General features: G+C 44.1%; 1 protein-coding gene across 8 annotated transcripts in view; it reads left to right on the forward strand.

Moving 5' to 3' along the window:
* Positions 1-20,554, forward strand: part of RAD51B (RAD51 paralog B) — a 716,515-nt gene that overhangs the window by 563,479 nt on the left and 132,482 nt on the right. The window contains exon 12 of one of the 8 annotated variants that reach the window (XM_073348431.1): positions 1,955-2,020. The exons of the other annotated variants lie outside the window; for them this stretch is intronic. Within the exon in view, the coding sequence (XP_073204532.1) occupies positions 1,955-2,004 (50 nt within the window). The 3' untranslated portion in view covers positions 2,005-2,020. The remainder of the gene's footprint in view (positions 1-1,954; positions 2,021-20,554) is intronic. 8 annotated transcript variants of the gene reach the window in all.

Consider the following 20,554-nt stretch of genomic DNA (forward strand, 5'->3'; position numbering starts at 1 on the left):
CTCACCTGCTTAATATGTTTCAGAGATTTATTTTAAGCCTCCAAATTGACTATCAGGATTTCAAGATAGTAAATCCATTTTGAATGGCTTCCTTTCAGGAATCACCAAGTAAGATATAGTCTCTGAGAACCCTGTTTTGGGCATTCTTTTAACAAACCAGGACAGTGATTTTATTTAGTATCTTTTATTGCCTCCAGTATCCCAGCATGATTTACATGGCAGTCATTCTGTCTTTAGCAATGACTTATAGACAGCCTTTCCTGTCTTAGCTGGTTTTGAATGTTGGCTAGAATACTGTATTCATCCTCAACTCTTTGTAAATTGCCCTGGGATCTTTAAGTTCCACCCAGACCATCAATTTGAGAAAAGCAGAAAGGAATGTCTGTTTAGTATCAGCTGTGATGGATGGCACCCCTGGCAGTACAGCACTGCATAATACAATAGTGCCTTGCATTGTCAGCATTAGGCACCCATAAGCAAAGCGGATCTCTGTTTTCTCTTTGACAGAATAATAAGGCAACAATGCCACAACCTCCATAGTATTGCAATGCAACATCAGAAATGAGTGAGGGTCCTATTCTTGGTGTGGTCTGGAACCCAACTGAGCCTTATTAGCACCAAAATAACCCAACTGAACATTATGTGCTACATATCAAGAATGAGAACTGGAGGTGTGATGTGAACATTAGTATCACGAAGGCAGCTCCAGAAAACCCGCTCATCATTGCCCCCACTGGTACTCATGACACAATCAGCAGCTTATTGAAAAGAATCGTAGACGACTTCAGAGATCTGGACCAAGAATGAGATAAAAGCACAGGTGTGACCTTTGAGAAATTGCCAGATCCAACGGCAAAGAAATGAAGCAAGAAGCAGGATTATGGAGGAAGATATCTGGCTGAAGGTAGAGAGACCTGGATTTTCAGAGCAGTTCTATTGTGTCTATGGAGAGAGGAGCTGTAGGTATTGGATGGCCTGCACTTGAACAGCAAGAGAACCAATCTGCATAGTAGTAGGGGCTTGATCCAAAGCCCAGCAAAGTCAGTGAAAAGACTCCCATTGATTCAGTGGGCTTTAGAGGAAACCTTAGGAGAGCAGAACAACTTTTAAAAAGCTTTAAGTTTGGAAGAAAGGGAGAGTAGCATGGCAGGGAAATAAAAGCCAAACAAATAGGGAGAATATTACGGAAAGCTGCCACAAGGGGATCAAATTGGGATGTAGAAGCCAGTTTGGGGGAACTTGTTTCCGGCCATCTACAGACTCTGGCAGGCATCACTGGGTTGGTTGCACTCAGTTCACAGTGTCATTGCAAGCATAGGGCTAGAAACCTTTTTTTTTTTTAATGAAAGCTGAAATTTGAGAGCACAATTTGCAAGCACCATGAAAAAGTACCATTTCACCATGCTGCCATGAGCCAGCCCACCTTGACCTCTGGCTGTAGTATAAAGTAGGGGGTGCTAGAGAATCCTGGGGCTGTGATAGAACAGATGGGATGTGATTATGTGTCAGTGCTGGTAGCTCCTGTGGGCTTCCGTGGAGACTGAACTCCTATTACCCCAGAGGTCAGTGATGAGGTGGATTGGCTGGACCTGATGTGATGGAAGCTTGCACAGCTGTTGTCCATACTGTACCTATTCTGACGATAAATAATGGATTTCAGTATCCAAAATCCACAATCTGCCATTTTTCACAAACACAAAACTATCTTTAAAAAGAAAAATTAGAGCAAAAGGGAGAGAGAAATTATACTTTCATGTACTCAATCTCTTAGATAGGCATACGTGAGCATGTGCACATACCACCCCTCCAGTTAAATGCGCTCATGCACACATGCACTTATGTGACTGAGAGTGAGTGCCACTCTTCTGGTTTGGTGACTGTTAACAGAACAGGAAGTGGGGACTTTTGGGAGGATTTATTTTAAGATTCTGAAGCGTAATATTTTTTTCTTTAGGCAGAAATATCCATTGCGAACAGATGGACGTTCTCCTGGGGATGCTCTGAATGAGCTGCAAATCAGGTCACCTGTGGTTTTTGTTTGTCTTGTTGCAGCCTACAGTTAAGCGTAATTCAGAACAAACTGGTGGGCTATCAACTTGAGCTCTTTGCATGTTGTTTCACTGACTGTAACAGACAGTTAAGGCTGGCTGCTTCCAAATATATTCCTGTTTGTGTCTTTAAGATTATTTCTGATGGTTTCAGTAGTATATTCATATTTTAACCTTAGATACAAACTCTTCCAGGGGCTTCTGCAGTGTAGTATACTTGTATGTTTTGGGGAGAGGAATACCTTTAGGTTGTCATGGGGGGAAGCTGCTGTGTGATGCATATGTAAACACCCACAGTATTATACTAACTTTATTAATGGCAAACAGGAAGAACAGTACACAAGAGAATTCCATAATTTGCTGTATCTACAGAATTCCATTGGGGGAGGAGCTCCATCACCCACTTCAGTATCTTGTACGTTACATTTTTGTAAGTCTTTCTTAAAAGCAGCCTGCTTGGGGTGGCTTGATGATTTACAGGGCTCTAAACAGTGAAGCTACTGCAAGGCCCCTAGAGTGTGAAGGCTTTCCCATGGGTGCTGGTGCTGGATGTGGGGAACAGACCATGAATTGTCCCGCTCCTCTAGTACCCCACTGTTTGACTGGCATAGAGGATTGCACAATGAGATTTTTTCCCCCCATCTCTGATCCTGCTGCTGGACAAGGGGTTGGTTGGAGCCTGAGGAAGAAGAAATCAGCAACGTGGTGAATCATGTGAACAAATGATCCCTTTCTTCTGTTGTTCAACTGAAGTTGCAAGGAAACTGAGTTGGCAGACCAGGCTTCGTTTTCACTTGGTTGATTTTATCTGTCAGTCATTGCTTCCAAGATTTATGTGTAGGTCAGTTCTTATCTCTTGGGTTTTTTTATTCTCCTAGTTGCCAGACAATAGAGATTTCCTAGCCTGGGTTGAAGTCAATTAGTCCTTCTGTCTTGTATCTTATAACACTTTCCAAGAGGAGACTGCTGTAAATACTCAGCTCTTTGGGGAGTTGGTTGGTTGGTTTACTTAGCTGCTGTGCGTTTTAGTATCAGTCTTAGTGTGCTGTACAGACAAATATGGACAAGTCAGAAAAGCAGAAGTTGCTGAACCATCTGCCCTTTCAATAGTATCTGAATCATAGCATGAGTTTAAGGCCAGAAGAGATTATTAGATCTAGTCTGACCTCCTGCATATCAAAGGCCACCAACACCACCCAGGACCCCGACACTAAACCCAACAACCAAAATTAGACCAAAGTTATACAGCCCTCAAAAGACTAAACAATTATGTACTAGTCAGTCATCAGTTTTCTGAACACATTTAGCACTAAAGTCTGGTTCTGCGGGTCCCGAATAGTGATGGGCTAACATTGGAAGGTCTGAAGGTTCTGTTTGGTTAATCACCCAAAAGTCTGGATGCCTGTAACATCTTATCTGAACCTCTCGAATCTGCAAAACTGTTATTACCATAGCGAAGATGGCCCTACTCCAAAGGGTTGAAATCAAACAAGCCTTCTTGTGAGATTTTTACTTCCAGTTGGGCTGGAATTAGGCCGAGAGTCGCATGTGTCATGTTATTTGTCATTTCCCAATCCGCATCCCTGTGGGAAACAGATTTTCTGAAGCCCAGAGGCAGCACAAATATGAAAAATAGTAAGAAAAACAATAATTTGAACATATTCATGCATGCAAAAAGGTTCAGAGTTCAGGTTTTTGGACAAGTTTAAACAGAAGTTTGGGGTGGCTATTTTATCCAAACCCACTTATCTATTCCTAATTACCTACCAGGGAGCTATTCACACAGCCATATTCCCGACATACAAAGTACCAGACACATAACGTACACAGCAGCCACACACATGGATACATGTGCCAACCATCAGGTACACCAAAATGCTCAGGAATGTGCTTTCCCAGGCTTCTGAGTAATGCACCTCTACCGCCCCTCCCTCACAAAGTGGGGCCAGGCCAAGCGGCAGGCTAGTTTCAGCCAGGAGAGTAACATGCTTGATACCAGAGGTGACGTTGAGGGGAGCATGTGGGATCATGTGCCCCGCCAGATTTCTGCTAGGGTTTGCCAGTTCCGCTCAGTCACATGGTGCGGCCAGGCCCCCTCCCTGCGCAGCAGCTGCCAGAGCCCACAAGCTGCATCCCACCTGGAGAGGCAGGAGCAACAGCTGGGAGCTGCAGGGAGGGGCCTCTGCTTTCTGGGAAGGGAGACTGAGGGTAAGCGGGGGAGCCCTGTCTGGGGGAAGGCCATGACCTGAGCTGTTCTGGGGGCTGCTGAATTAAATCGTGCCAACCCCCTACTATCAACAGGTACAAGTCATCTGCTTCACACAAAACAAATCACTAGGAATAATTTTTTCCCCTCTTTCTTCCCCCTAATTCCCCTGGTTCCTCTGTCTTTTCCCAATAGTGTGTGTGTGTGTGTGAGAGAGAGAGAGAGACCAACCGTTTATTTCATTTCCTCTTTCTTAACTGTACAAGAAAACAAGACCTTTTGGGAAATAAGAATCAAATGTAGATTTCCACTCCCACTCCCCACAACCTTCATAATCTGTTGCTTTTAGTGATTCCCAACCCCTGCCTCCCCCCCCCCCACCTTGCTGTTAACTAATGGACTTCGTTAGTAAGCTAGCCTTTCAATACATGCCACCATGCCAACAAGTGTGTGTATAGCCATTCTGTCTGCTTTGGAAGGCCTCATTTGCAGCCAGAGCGAGAACAATCCCTGTATTGATCCTGCGCTTGTCAGTTAATCTGTCATAAGGCATGGGAATCCTAGCCCCTTCCACATCTGTTTGCATAACTGCAGGGGGAAAAGCAACTCCCTGAAGCTTTTGCAGGGAAACAAGAAAGAGAAGAAATGGAAACTTGCAGGGAAAGAGGGCCTTACACTGGTGGGCCAGTGGGTCATGTGATCATCTGAGTGCTCCACCCCTCTTCCCCCCAATTCTTTTCATCCTTCTTCAGGTCAGCAGGATCAGGTTTATGTTAGCGAACTATGAGGCTTATCAAATAAATGCTGCAGCAGCAGATGTTTGAATCTGGCTGTCTCCACAGACCAAGCCTAACAAGGTTGACATTGTGGCTGAGGCCAAGGTAACGCAGTAATTACTTTTTCTGAGTTTGGAGCCCCCAAGAGGTTTCTGGGAACCAGTTAGAAAAACAAATGTTGCTAAGAGCAGAGGATTTAAAAAAAAGAACAGTAGTCCCCTCTGTGCCAGACTGTGAGGACAAGCTTTTCAAGTGCAGCATCCAGCTCAGTGCCCAGTTTCCCTTTAACACGCCTCATGTTACTGTGGGGGTGGGGGAGGCACTGTGTTTGTGTCTGGGTGTTCTCATCTGGAGGGGCAGCTTATTTTGGCCCTAGCCAGCATGTGGAAAGGCAGCTGTTTTCTTTAAAGACATTAATATGCTACCAGGAGAAGAAAGAAGCAGGGTTGGGGGGCCCTCAAGTGTTTGCAATTCCACCTACATAATTAAATTTGGTTTACAACTCAGGAGTTAGATTACATGGCATCTTCCACTGCTGGGTGTTTCTCTTGAACTGCTCTCATGTAAAGTGCCCGTGAAGAAGCTGAATTTTTGAATTGTGATAAACACTAAGGACCCAATTTAAGCAAAAGGGAATATGATTGCAGAAATGGGCTCCCATCTACCATACATACTCTTGTATCTTGGGTAATTTGCTTTGGAGGGAAAGGAAATGATACTTCACCGGGAGTTTGTTAAAACTGGCCTGTGTAGTGTTGTTGGCTCTTTAATCAGGCTGCTGACACTATGCAGCAAGAAACTTGCACACTTACGCATGTTTTAAAATGATGGTGAGCCATGAACACTGTCCCCCTTTTGGAAAGATTAAAGAGAGATGATTAATTTATTTTAGGCCAAAGAGGTTTTTAAAAAAACTATTAATATAAGTATTTGTATGGACTTTTTAAAATGACAATTAAAACAGCTTTTAAGGTTTTAAAACTTTTCCTGAAGTATTAGAAACTCAACCACAACACCTTTGTGGTGTTTCATGAGACCAGAATGTGAAAGTGACAAGAAAAGAAAGCAAAACTGACTATCATAGAATTATACATCAAATTAATCTTTGGGCTGCCTGCCTGTCTTTGTAAAAATAGCATGTCTCAAAAGGTATGTTTATTCAGAAAGAGCCAATAGAATTCTTATCAGCTTTGGGTTCTTTAAAAATACGTCTCTGCTTTTGAAGCAAGCCACACAGTAATGGCTGGCCCATGCTGTCCTTATGTGGTAAGGGAATCTATGAGATGAGTAAATGTTGCTATTTGTTTAAATTAGTCTAATAAGGCTTTTTTAATCCCTACTGTGTATTTGTCAGACCCTGGGAAATGAAACTTTGCCTCCCTGTGTTACATTGCAAGGATCTATTGCTGGGGTGAGACTCAGTTCAGACATGCCTCCCATTCTCTCTGCTGCTGTCCTGACAATTAGTGCAGCCATGGATTTTACCACCTGTGCATATAGAAATTCCTCTAGTTTCTTTTGCAGTGAACGTTGCCCTACAAACAAACCTGTGCTTTGTGTCACTGTACAGAATATATTGTCAATGACTTCACTTTCAGGAGTTGCTGAGAGTGCTACAGTACGCCAACCCCCAGATGTTTAATAGCATGACATGCCTGCACTTCCTGAATGATAAGTCAGGTGTTGCTCCTCTTCTGTCCACACAGAAGAACCTCTAACCTAGGCACAACTGATTTAAAGCCTAGTCTACACTAGAATAGGTTTTCTGGTATAGCTATATCGGGAAACCCTCCTAGCGTAGACACAGCTTATACTGGCAAAAGTGATTTGCTGGTATAGCTGATTACTAAGGCTACGATTTAGTCACTAGTATTTTTAGTAAAAGTCATGGACAGGGCATGGGCAATAAACAAAAATTCACAGCCTGTGATCAGTCCATGACTTATACTAAAAGTACCTGTGATTAAATCTTGGGGGAACGGGGGGCGGGGGAGTTGGGGAGGGTTGCTGCTGGGGGGAGCATCCGGGGGGACCACTGCTGGGGGGTGCATGGGGCCAGTGGCAACAGGTGCTGGGGGCTGTGGACCGCAGCTGCTCCTGCCGGCAGGGGACCATTGCCTGGAGCTGCCAGAGCAGCAGCTGGTGTGGCTGTCCCTGGGGCCACCTGAACAGCTGGCCCCAGAGCCAGCTGCTTGAACGGCTGTGGGGTCATCCACATTGGCTGCTGCAGAAGTCACGGAGGTCGCGGAAATTCCGTGACTTCTGCAACCTCTGTGACAGACACAAAACCCTACTTATTACACCAGTTTCCCAAGCAAAATAAGCTATAATGGCAAATACACTTTTCTGCCAGTATCACTGCATTTACACTAAGGCTTTTGCCAGCATAGAAATGTCATGAAATTTCACACTTCTAACTGACATCACTATCTCCACAAAAGTTTCTTGTGTAGACCTGGCCATAGTTATAAACAAAAATGGCAAACACAACACACAAGTCCCTACCCAGCCCGTAAGGGGCAGTCCAGTACTGGAATGTGAAGGTGGGGCTCCCCCAGCTGGTGCCAGGGATACTCACTCCTGGCAACCCCTCTCCTGGAGGGTACTACACACTGGCCTGCAGATCTCCCTCTTAGGTATGTCTACACTGGAATTAAAACCCTGTGGCTGGCCCATGCCAGCTGACTCGGGGTCTGGCTAAGGGGCTATTTAATTGCAGTGTAGACATTGGGGCTCAGGCTAGAGCCTGGGCTCTCGGATCTCACAAGGTGGGAGGGTCCCAGAGTGTGGGCTGCAGCCTGAGCCCGAACATCTGCACCACAGTTAAACAGCCCCTTAGCCTGAGCCAGCAGCAAGTTTTTAATTGCAGTGTAGATATACTCCCAAAGTCCAATCCTTTTGTTCAGTAACTCATTTTGTGCAGCCTCATCTCCCTGCTTCCCCCTCTGTTTGCTGGCCACTCCTGGCTGTACACCTATCACAGCTACCAGTGGCCTTTTATCAAGAACAGACTGTTGATATCCTGGCTTTCAGTCCTCCAGTCCCAGCTCCTAATCTGCCTGACCTTCTCTCTGCAGCCAGCTTCAGGCTTCTGCCTCCAGCCTACTATCCTGCTAGCTCCTTCCCAAGCCAAGTCCCCTCTGACCTCAGGCAGTACACTCCTTTTCTGTGCTGGAGGGAGTATGGAGCCCTTTACTGGATGGATATTGCACTGGGGGTTAACACAGTGTTCATTAAGGAGCCAGCAGGTTCATTATAGTATTTTGCACCATGTTCTCTTTAGGGATCCAGTGTTGACCCTTGAGATTCTGCCTGACCCCTCAGAGTACCAAATGGATTTCAAACTTGCTGTCACCCTTAGTATTAATAACTATGTAAATTCTGGTAGACTGTTGACTGGTGCTGGGAGGTGCGCTCCCACTTCACTTGTGTCTTGACATGATGTTAGATTAATGTCAGTGAGTTCTGTCCTTGACACTAAGCTATTTTATGAGGCTAGGTGTAAAACTGATGTTTGTGCTGCTGTCTGCTTCAGTAAAGGGCAGGGTTTTGAATTAGTGGCATTCACATGTTAGTTGTGATGGGTCGGGGTAAGTTTGCATTTCCTAGTATGGCAAGAGTTATGCTTGATGAAATGATTAATTGCAAATTTGTGCAGCTTGTTGCTGCTGACAAGAAAAATATGAAAGCCCATACTAACATAGACATTTGTTATTCTATAGCCACGGATCTGTTTACCACGACCCTTTCATTTGATTTTTGCAATTTGTACTCGCAAACCATTGCTTAATGTAATTGTTATCTTTCACTCCACCGTTTTACTATTCAGCACGCCACTGTTTGCTTTTTCACGCTTGGAATCCAAGTGTGATGCCTGGAGCTTGGAAAAGCCAAGAGCTGTCTCTGCACTCTTTGTGAGGAAATATAGAAAGCCCTCATCCCAACACTACCTGACTTGACTAATCATCCAGCCCCACCACGTCCCTGTCTTTATTGTGGAGTTTTGGGCTTCTCCTAGGACTCAGATGAAATGGGGACAGCAGTTCAAGCAATTCTGGGAAGGTGTTGGCAGTGGTGGATTAAAGACTCTGATATTCCAGGTCTATCTTGAGATGTATGGTTGTGATGACAGGAGCTGAGCACACATGAGAAAAGCTGAGTGTCACCTCAGGATACATACAAAGCCCTCAAGCTCACTTGAGAGAAAATATCCATAGGCCTCCTTAGCAACAGCAAAGCTTCCAAAGACTGAGTTTAGGGTCTGGGGAAAGGAAAACTGTTGTTGACTGGTGCTATGTGTAAAACAGGGAAAGAAGAGTGGACAAGTTGATTTGCACAAGGGGGGTTTGCTTATTGTGCAATTTGCAAACTTCAGCAGCTGCAAGTGAATTTATCATTTAGAGGCAGAAGGGAGGATTGAGCTGATTTGGGTTTGCAATCCTCATCACAAATTAAAATAAGTTTGGGAATCTTTTCCTAATTCTAATTTGTGTATAGCACAAAACTACTGCAAAATTGGGCACAATTGGTTGTTTCTGCTTAGGAAAGACCCTGAGCCTCTGCAGGTCAGAAATGAGATGTCTATTTAGATTGTAAGATCTTTTAGGCAAAGACCTATTTATATTTGTCTGTAAAAGGCATGCCCATCTGTGGCTGATTAGAATAAGAGTAAGTCATGTGTATTGATAGAGCTGGGAGGTGAGGGGTGCAGGATTGGAACAGTGGGAATGTTGCAGGTCAGGATCAACTAGAACTTTATGGGAGTCCAGTACCAAAATATCAAAGGGAACCTGATGTACATCAGAACTGATGTGCTGATGCAGAGCTGGGTGTACGACCCTCATGGAGCACTTAACACTATACCTGACTTGAGCCAGTCTATTTATTTTCTATTATTAATGTAGTTACGATTTTAAGAAACTGTGTGATTGGAGGAAAGTGCTAGCTTTTGAGTATGTGCAACGAGTGACAGTGTTCTGGAACTGGGAAGCGGTAATTGTTTATGTTGTCATATGAAAGCAGGAACGTTTCTTCTTTAGGCCCAAAACAGTTACTGAAGCACCACCTGAATCTCAAGAAATAATAATGGAGAGGAAAACAAATGACAGCAGAATAGAGCAAAATATTTTATATACTGTGACATTTTGTGTAGTAGTCTGAAAAAAGAAACAAAAGGGAACTTTTGGGGGTCATTGTTTGGAAACAATTTTTGCAGCTGATCAAGTTCATCTTTGCCAAGAGAACCATTAATAAGTGTCTTTTCAAGTGGTTCAAAGAACTGCCCTGATACATCAGCTGTTAAAAGGATCATTTAATTAGATAAGAGAGTTGGAATCTATTTGAAGTTAGCATAGAGTCCATTGACATCCTTTCCTACGTACCATATGAAATCTCTCCATCTGCAGTCTAGACAAACACACCTCCAATGCAGGATTTTTATGTCATTTGTGTGTTCGTTAAGGTTTGTGTGTGTGTGTGTGTGTGTTTACTATTCCCTTTTTTCAATAGAGGGGGTCAGTCCTGGCTATAAAAATAATGAAAATGTTTGAGGCTTTCAGGGATTGGTTGGTTTGGGGACTTGGTAATTGGTTAGAGCCATCACCTAAGGTCTGAATTCAGCCCACAGCAATAGGGATCAAAAGTCATTGTTCAGTGCCCAATGTTAAGTGAGTTGGTCTCATCCCAGTCTTTAGTAGAACAGTCTTCTTTCTGATCCCACAACACAAAAACCACCATCACAAGAGCAATAGTTGGATCCCTACCTACCAGAAAAACCAAGGACCGAATAGACCACCCACATTGAGTTTCCCCTCTCACCTCAAAGAAGAATCTTTCTTTTGTTCAAGTTTGAGGTACATAGGTAGAGACATATGGCATTGTCATCCATCCTGATATTTCCAGAACAGTTTTGAAGGTGTGATCCAGCTGTCTGGATGTTAAAGCTAGGCATGGATATTTCCCTGGGTCTATAAAATTAAATAATTCATTGCCCTAAACAAAGTGTACCTATTCTTCGTTTGTCTTTGTGGACCTGAATCCAGCACTTACTTCTCTACCAGCCCATTGACACTATAACCGAGCTATGACTGAGACAAATATCTCATAAAGAGGCAGTGCTGAAATTGCTTTCTTGATCCATATGCTGTTTACATAGAATCACCTCTAAGGAGCTTCTCAGTCTTGAGATCTACTCCATCTATGTGTTGAATAACTGAATAATACTGATAAATAAAGAGATCCGATTATTATTAGGGATTACACTTCAACAGAAAATAAATATATATTGAGTATATACACAAATATATATTTGAGTATATACACAAAATTGTACACTGTGTTAACTATGTATAATACAACACTTCATCAGACCTTGACTTCAGTATTCCTGTATCTTTACATTCAGACTAAATACCTGAAAGTTTCTTCCTAGATAGAGTCGTTTGCCATGGATCTTCTCATACAATCCACAAAATTCTACTCATTTAATCCAGCAGTTCACCTGGAATGATGAAGGGATTTTTCACAAGTCAAGTTTCAGAGCATCAGCAGTTTTACAAAAGAGCAACTAATGCCAGCAATCTAGCTGGGAATACTAGAAAGCTTTCTCTTCGGATGCACTATGCAGAGTTGAGAATGTAAGAAATGTTCAGATACAGGAAAAAGTCCAACATGTCAGCCTGTTTAAATTGTAGTTTAAACCTATCTTCCTTTTGTTTATTTTTCTTTTTTAGAGACACAATACTGCTCAAATTCCCTGTTTAGTCCTTGCTTCCACACTGTTAGATTATATCCTCTAGTTTTTGAGGCCATCACCGGTATTCAGAAAAAACATTATCAAGACTTCATTGTATTAATTATTTTGAACAAAGCTATTAGGTCACTTTGGTAACTCTTGTTTTCCAATCATTGTAATACATTAAATTTATATAGGACCAGATCTTCAGTTTATGTAAATTGATGTATTAATGAAATTAATGAAGTTGTACCAGTTTACAGCAGCTGAAGATCTGGCCCATATTGATTTTCAGGAGGATCCCAAAGCAACTTAGTAACTAAATAGATGGGGTCACTCACCCACCCTTGAAATGCAGTAGCCCTTCCACCCTGGCAGCAACAATAGACAATGATTTTGTAGGTTGGGGATAATGTTTCCAGTTGAAACTGCAGGGGGAATGTTAGGCATGCTGAATGTAATTACTCAGGTTGGGTTTTTTTTAAAATTCTCAAAACCTGTGTTAGCCCAATCTGCTAAACTGTACTAAAGTATATTTTTAATTTTTTAGAAGTTTGGCCCTGTCCATGCAGGCTGGCCAAATCATCTTATAATTAGATCAGCCACAATCAGATTTAACTGTTGTAAAATTTTGTCATTTGGCTATGTAGATAGGGCTTAACATTCAACAGCCAGTGACTTCATTGGCATCACAGAGACTTGATGGGATAAATCTCATGACTGGAACATTGGTATAGAGGGGTATAGCTTGTTCAGGAAGGACAGGCAGGGTAAAATAGAGGAGGTGTTGTGTTATACATCAGTAATGTATACACTTGTTCTGAGGTCCAGAAGGAGGTGAGAGACAGACCAGTCGAAGTCTCTGGGTAAAGATAAAAAGGGAAAAATAGGAATGACGTCATGGTAGGTATCTACTGTAGACCACCAAATCAGGAAGAGGATGTGGGTGAGGCATTTCTAGAACAAGTAACAGAAATATCCAAAATATAAGACCTGGTAGTACTGGGGGACTTTAACTACTCAGACATCTGTTGAAAAACTAATATAGCAAAACAAATTTCTAATGAGTTCTTGAAATGCGTTAGGGACAATTTTCTGTTTCAGAAAGCAGAGAAAGGGACAGCCATTTTAGACTTGATTCTGACCAACAGGGAGGAATTGGTTCCTAATCTGCAGTTGGATGGCAATTTAAGTGAAAGTGATCATGAAATGATAGATTTCATTCTAAGGAAAGAAAGATTGAGAGCAGCAGAATAAGGACAATGGACTTCCAAACAGCCGACTCTAACAAACTCAGAGAACTCATAAGTAAGGTCCCATGGGAAGAAAATCTAAGGGATAAAGGAGTTCAGGAGAACTGGCAGTTACTCAAGGAGCTAATATTAAATGCACAACTGCCAATTTTCTCAATGTAAAGGAAATCAAGAACAGTAAGAGGCCAGTATGGCTCCATCAGGAGCTCTTGAATGACCTGAAAATCAAAAATCCCTGTGTCCAATTCTGGGAGCCATGCTTTAGGAAAGATGTGAATAAATCGGAGAGTCCAGAAGAGAGCAACAAAAATGATAAAAGGTTTAGAAAACCTTATCTATAAGAATAGTTTTACAAAACTGGGGACGTTTCGTCTTGAGAAAAGTCTGTGAGGGTCACTTGATAACAGTTTTCAAATATGTTAAGGGCTATTATAAAGGGAATGGTGATCAGTTGGTCTTCATGTCCACAGAAGGTAGGACAAGAAGTAATGGGCTTAATTTGCAGAAGGGAGACTTAGATTAGATATTCGGAAAAAAAAACTTTCTAACTATAAAAGTAGTTAAGTTCTGTGTGACGGGTTCGGTCACAGAGACCCCCTTGGGACTGTCACCTGATGTGCTGAGACTACCTCTGAGCCCGTTTTCCCTGCCAGCTTGGGATTCCAGAACCCTGTCTTGTTGAGCCAGACATGCTAGCCTGCTGCAACACAGACACAGGTCTAGTCCACGCCCCCAAAGCTGCAGGCTTTAACCAAAAACTGCTCAGCAAGTACTCCTGTCTCCAGCACCCAGACATCCAGGTCCCAATGGGATCCAAACCCTAAATAAATCCATTTTACTCTGTATAAAGCTTATACAGGATAAACTCATAAAATGTCTGCCCTCTATAACACTGATAGAGAGATATACACAAATGTTCGCTCCCCCAGATATTAATCACTTACTCTGGGTTAATTAATAAACAAAAGTTATTTTATTAAGTATAAAAAGTAGGATTTAAGTGGTTTCAAGTAATAACAGACAGAACAAAGTAAGTTACTAAGCAAAATAAAACAAAACACGCAAGTCTAAGCCTAATACATTAAGAAACTGAACACAGGTAAATCTCACCCTCAGAGATGTTCCAATAAGTTTCTTTCACAGACTAGACTCCTTCCTAGTTTGGGCCCAATCCTTCCTCTGGTGCAGTCCTTATTAGCTCCAGCTCAGATGGTAACTAAGGGATTTCTCATGATTGGCAGCCCCCTTTGTTCTGTTCCACCCCCTTTTATATCTTTGGCACAAGGCGGGAATCTTTTGTCTCTCTCTGGGTTCCCACCCTTTCTTCTAAATGGAAAGCACCAGGTTTAAGATGGATTCCAGTATCATGTGACATGTTCACATATCCTGTGAGACTTCATTATTCATTGACTGGCACCCACCTGTACAGGAAGGCTTACAAGTAAACAGAGCCATTTACAACCAGTTGTCCTAGTTAATGGGAACCATCAAGATTCCAAGCCACCACTAATGGCCCACTCTTTGCATAGTTACAATAGGACTTCAGAGTAATACTTCATATTTCTAGCTTCAGATAGAAGAATGATACTGTGATGGGTTGGATCATAGAAACCCCCTGGGGGTTGCCAACTGATGTGCCAAGACTACTTCTACCACTGCTTTCCCTGCCAGCTTGGGACTCCAGCACCCTGTCTTGCTGATCCAGACATGCCCATCTGCTCCAACACAGACCCAGGGTCTGAACCATGTGCCCTAAAGCTCCAGACTTAACTGAAAGCAACTTAAGAAGTGTTCCTGTCTTTAACACTCAGATGCCCAACTCCCAATGGGATCCAAACCCCAAATAAATCCATTTTACCCTTATACAGGGTAAACTCATAAATTGATGGCCCTCTATAACACTGGTAGAGAGATATGCACAGCTGTTTCCCTCCCACCACCCCCCCCAGTATTAATACATACTCTGGGTTAATTAATAAGTAAAAAGTGATTTTATTAAATACAGAAAGTAGGATTTAAGTGGTTCCAAGTAACAGACAGAACAAAGTGAATTACCAAGAAAAATAAAATAGAACACACAAGTCTATGTTTAAGAAAACTGAATACAGATAAAAACCTCACCCTTAGAGGAATGTCAGTAAGCTTCCTTTTACAGACTAGTCTCCTTCTAGTCTGGTTTCAGAGTAACAGCCGTGTTAGTCTGTATTCGCAAAAAGAAAAGGAGTACTTGTGGCACCTTAGAGACTAACCAATTTATTTGAGCATGAGCTTTCGTGAGCTACAGCTCACTTCATCGGATGCATACCGTGGAAACTGCAGCAGACTTTATATACACACAGAGATCATGAAACAATACCTCCTCCCACCCCACTGTCCTGCTGGTAATAGCTTATCTAAAGTGATCATCAAGTTGGGCCATTTCCAGCACAAATCCAGGTTTTCTCACCCTCCACCCCCCCACACACAAACTCACTCTCCTGCTGGTAATAGCCCATCCAAAGTGACAACTCTCTACACAATGTGCATGATAATCAAGGTGGGCCATTTCCTGCACAAATCCAGGTTCTCTCACCCCCTCACCCCCCTCCAAAAAACACACACACAAACTCACTCTCCTGCTGGTAATAGCTCATCCAAAGTGACCACTCTCCCTACAATGTGCATGATAATCAAGGTGGGCCATTTCCAGCACAAATCCAGGTTTTCTCACACCCCCCCCACCCCCATACACACACAAACTCACTCTCCTGCTGGCAATAGCTCATCCAAACTGACCACTCTCCAAGTTTAAATCCAAGTTTAACCAGAACGTCGGGGGAGGAGGTAGGAAAAAACAAGGAGAAATAGGCTACCTTGCATAATGACTTAGCCACTCCCAGTCTCTATTTAAGCCTAAATTAATAGTATCCAATTTGCAAATGAATTCCAATTCGGCAGTTTCTTGCTGGAGTCTGGATTTGAAGATTTTTTGTTTTAAGATAGCGACCTTCATGTCTGTGATTGCGTGACCAGAGAGATTGAAGTGTTCTCCGACTGGTTTATGAATGTTATAATTCTTGACATCTGATTTGTGTCCATTTATTCTTTTACGTAGAGACTGTCCAGTTTGACCAATGTAAATGGCAGAGGGGCATTGCTGGCACATGATGGCATATATCACATTGGTGGATGTGCAGGTGAATGAGCCTCTGATAGTGTGGCTGATGTTATTAGGCCCTGTGATGGTGTCCCCTGAATAGATATGTGGGCACAGTTGGCAGCGGGCTTTGTTGCAAGGATAAGTTCCTGGGTTAGTGGTTCTGTTGTGTGGTATGTGGTTGTTGGTGAGTATTTGCTTCAGGTTGTGGGGCTGTCTGTAGGCAAGGACTGGCCTGTCTCCCAAGATTTGTGAGAGTGTTGGGTCATCCTTTAGGATAGGTTGTAGATCCTTAATAATGCGTTGGAGGGGTTTTAGTTGGGGGCTGAAGGTGACGGCTAGTGGCGTTCTGTTATTTTCTTTGTTAGGCCTGTCCTGTAGTAGGTAACTTCTGGGAACTCTTCTGGCTCTATCAATCTGTCCAGCGAGAAACTGCTGAATTGGAATTCATTTGCAAATTGGATACTATTAATTTAGGCTTAAATAGAGACTGGAAGTGGCTAAGTCATTATGCAAGGTAGCCTATTTCCCCTTGTTTTTTCCTACCCCCCCCCAGACGTTCTGATTAAACTTGGATTTAAACTTGGAGAGTGGTCAGTTTGGATGAGCTATTGCCAGCAGGAGAGTGAGTTTGTGTGTGTGTGTGTGTGTGTGTGTCCCCGGGAAAAAAGGTGGGGGGGGGTGAGAAAGCCTGGATTTGTGCTGGATATGACCCACCTTGATTACCATGCACATTGTAGGGAGAGTGGTCACTTTGGATGAGCTATTACCAGCAGGAGAGTGAGTTTGTGTGTGTATGAGGGTGGGGGGGGTGAGAAAACCTGGATTTGTGCTGGAAATGGCCCACCTTGATTATCATGCACATTGTAGGGAGAGTGGTCACTTTGGATGAGCTATTACCAGCAGGAGAGTGAGTTTGTGTGTGTGTTTTTTGGAGGGGGTGAGAGAACCTGGATTTGTGCAGGAAATGGCCCACCTTGATTATCATGCACATTGTGTAGAGAGTTGTCACTTTGGATGGGCTATTACCAGCAGGAGAGTGAGTTTGTGTGTGGGGGGGTGGAGGGTGAGAAAACCTGGATTTGTGCTGGAAATGGCCCAACTTGATGATCACTTTAGATAAGCTATTACCAGCAGGACAGTGGGGTGGGAGGAGGTATTGTTTCATGATCTCTGTGTGTATATAAAGTCTGCTGCAGTTTCCACGGTATGCATCCGATGAAGTGAGCTGTAGCTCACGAAAGCTCATGCTCAAATAAATTGGTTAGTCTCTAAGGTGCCACAAGTACTCCTTTTCTTCTAGTCTGGGTCCAGCAATCACTCATACCCCCTGTAGTTACTGTCCTTTGTTCCAGTTTCTTTCAGGTATCCTTGCGGGTGGAGAAGCTATCTCTTTAGCCAGCTGAAGAAAAAATGGAGGGGTGTCTCAGGGGTTTAAATAAACTTTCTCTTGTGGGTGGATACCCCTCCCTCCCCCTGTGTAGAAGTCCAGCTACAAGATGGAGTTTTGGAGTCACATGGGCAAGTCACATGTCCATGCATGTCTCAGAACTTACAGGTAGCAGCCATGGTTTACATGCTACCTTGAACATTCTCATGTAGACTTCTTATGTGGATTGGGGCCTTCCAAGATCCATTGTGCGTTAAGTGCTTCTTGACTGGGAACTTAACTTGCAAATTCCTTTCTAAAGAAGCTGACCAAACGCTTTACTGAGGCTACTTAAAAATCAGGCAAGTACACAGCCAATATTCATAACTTCGAATACAAAAATGATACCATAGGATTAATAGATTCAGTAGATCATAACCTTTACATAGATATGTCACATGGCATATGTAGCATAAAACATATTCCGGTTATGTAATATGTACATTCATAAGCATATTTCCATAAAGCCTTATGGGGGCACCATCACAGGTACATTCATACAAATAGGATGAACACACTCAGTAGATTATAAGCTTTGTAATGATAGCTTACAAGAGACCTTTTGCATAAAGCGTATTTCAGTTACATTACATTTACACTCAGAAGCATTTATTTCCATAAACATATGGCGTGCAATGTCACATTCTGGAATAGGCTTCCAGGGAGGTTGTGGAATCCCCATCGTTGAAGGTTTTTAAGAACAGGTTGGACGAACACCTATCACAAATGGTCTCTGTTCACTTGGTCCTGCTTTAGTGCAGGGGGCTGGACTGGATGACCTCTGGAGGTCCCTTCAAGCCCTACATGTCTGTGTTTCTATGATCCCTTCCCTGCTTAGTGTAGGGGGTAGGGAGAGCTGCAGCTCAGGTTTCAGCATCCTGTGATAGCACTCTGTCTACCAAGCATTGGTCAAGGCCTCTAGCAAAAAGAAAGATCACTCAGGGCCACATAATCATAGAATCATAGAAGTGTAGGACTGGAAGGGACCTTGAGAGGTCTTCTAGTCCAGTTCCCTGCACTCAAGGCAGGATTAAGTATTATCTAGGGCAGTAGTCACCAACCTTTTTAGGCCCAAGATCACTGTCTGACTCTAAGGGCAACCCAGGATCTACCCCGCCCCTTCCCCAAAGCTCCGCCCCGCTCACTCCATCCCCCCCCCGCTCTCTGTCGCTCGCTCTCCAGCAACCTCACTCACTTTCACTGGGCTGGGGCAGGAGGTTGGCGTTCAGGAGGGGGTGCAGGCTCTGGGGTGGGGCCAAGGGGTTGCAGTGTGGGAAAGGGCTCTGGGATGAACTTGGGGCAGGGGGGATGAGGGGTGCAAGCTCTAGGAGGGAGTTTGGGCGCAGGAGGGGGTGCAGGGTGTGGGCTCTGGGAGGGAGTTTGGGTGCAGGAGAGGGCTCCTGGCTGGGGCAGAGTGTTGGGGTGCAGAACGGGGTAAAGGGTGCTGGCTCTGGGAGGGGGGGTCAGGGCTGGGGCAGAGTGTTAGGATGCAGGAAGGGGTACAGGGTGCTGGCTCTGGGAGGGGGGTCCAGGCTGGGGGTTGGGGTGCAGGAGGGGTTTGGGTTGCTGGCTCTGGGAGGGGGTTTAGGAGGGGGTTTGGGGTGCAGGAGGAGGTTTGGGGTGCTGGCTCCGGGAGGGGGTTTGGGGTGCATCCTCCTACTGGGTAACACTTACCTCTGGTAGCTCACGGTGGGCGCAGGAGGACTAAGGCAGGCTCCATTCCTACCCCGGCCTCACACTGCTCCTGGAAGGGGCCAATGCACCCCTGCAGCCCCTGGCGGGGGGGTGGCTCCGCACGCTGCCCCTCTCTGCAAGCACGACCCCTGCAGCTCTCCTGGCCAATGGGAGCTGTGGGGGTGGTGCTTGCAGGCAGGAGTAGCGCGCAGAGGGAGACCCCTGCCCTCCTGGGGCTGTGGGGTTGTGCTGGCCGCTTCTGGGAGCAGTTGGGGGCCGGGGTAGACAAGGAGTGTGCCTTAGCTGCAGCCACACTATGCCGCCGGAGATTGCGATCAACTGGGAGATCCTCTAGTATAGACCAGTCGATCGCGATCGATGGGTTGCTGACCACTGATCTAGACCGTCCCTGACAGGTGTTTGTTCTAACCTGCTCTTAAAAATCTCCAATGATGGAGATTTCACAACCTCCCTAGGCAGTTTATTCCAGTGCTTAGCCACCCTGACAGTCAGGAAGTTTTTACTAATGTCCAACCTAAACTGCCCTTGCTGCAATTTAATCCCATTGCTTCTTGACCTATCCTCAGAGGTTAAAGAAAACAATTTTTCTCCCTGCTCCTGGTAATAACCGTTTATTTACGTGAAAACTGCTATTGTATCGCTCCTCAGTCTTTTTTCCTCAAGACTAAACAAACCCAATTTTTTCAATCTTCCCTCATAGGTCATGTTTTCTAGACCTTTAATCATTTTTGTTGCTCTTCTCTGGACTTTCTCCAATTTGTCCACATCTTTCCTGAAATGTGGTGCCCAGAACTGGACATAATACTCCAGTTGAGGCCTAATCAATGCGGAGCAGAGCAGAAGAATTACTTCTCATGTCTTGCTTTCAACACTCCTGCTAATACATCCCAGAATGATGTTTGCTTTTTTTGCAACAGTGTTACACTGTTGACTCATATTTAGCTTGTGATGCACTATGACCCCCAGGTCCCTTTCCTCAGTACTCCTTCCTAGGCAGTCATTTCCCATTTTGTATATGTGCAACTGATTTTTACATTCAGTATAAAAGTCAAGGAGACAAAAATGCCTGGAGTAATCTATACATCACCAGGTGTCAGGAATGAGGTTGTGCAACAGAGCCAGTCTGGAAACAGGGCCCTGCAGCAGACCCAGTTTCCAGTGATCCTAACAAGCACTGCTGGTCTGTAGTAGGCTGCCTGATTGGTAGGAAGAGTCAGCAGACCTGCTTTTAAGCCCAAGAACAGCAGTAGTTCAGTGGCTGCTCAAAGCATTTACCCC

This window comes from Lepidochelys kempii, chromosome 6 (genome assembly GCF_965140265.1).
Source record: "Lepidochelys kempii isolate rLepKem1 chromosome 6, rLepKem1.hap2, whole genome shotgun sequence".
Lineage (NCBI taxonomy): Eukaryota > Metazoa > Chordata > Testudines > Cheloniidae > Lepidochelys > Lepidochelys kempii.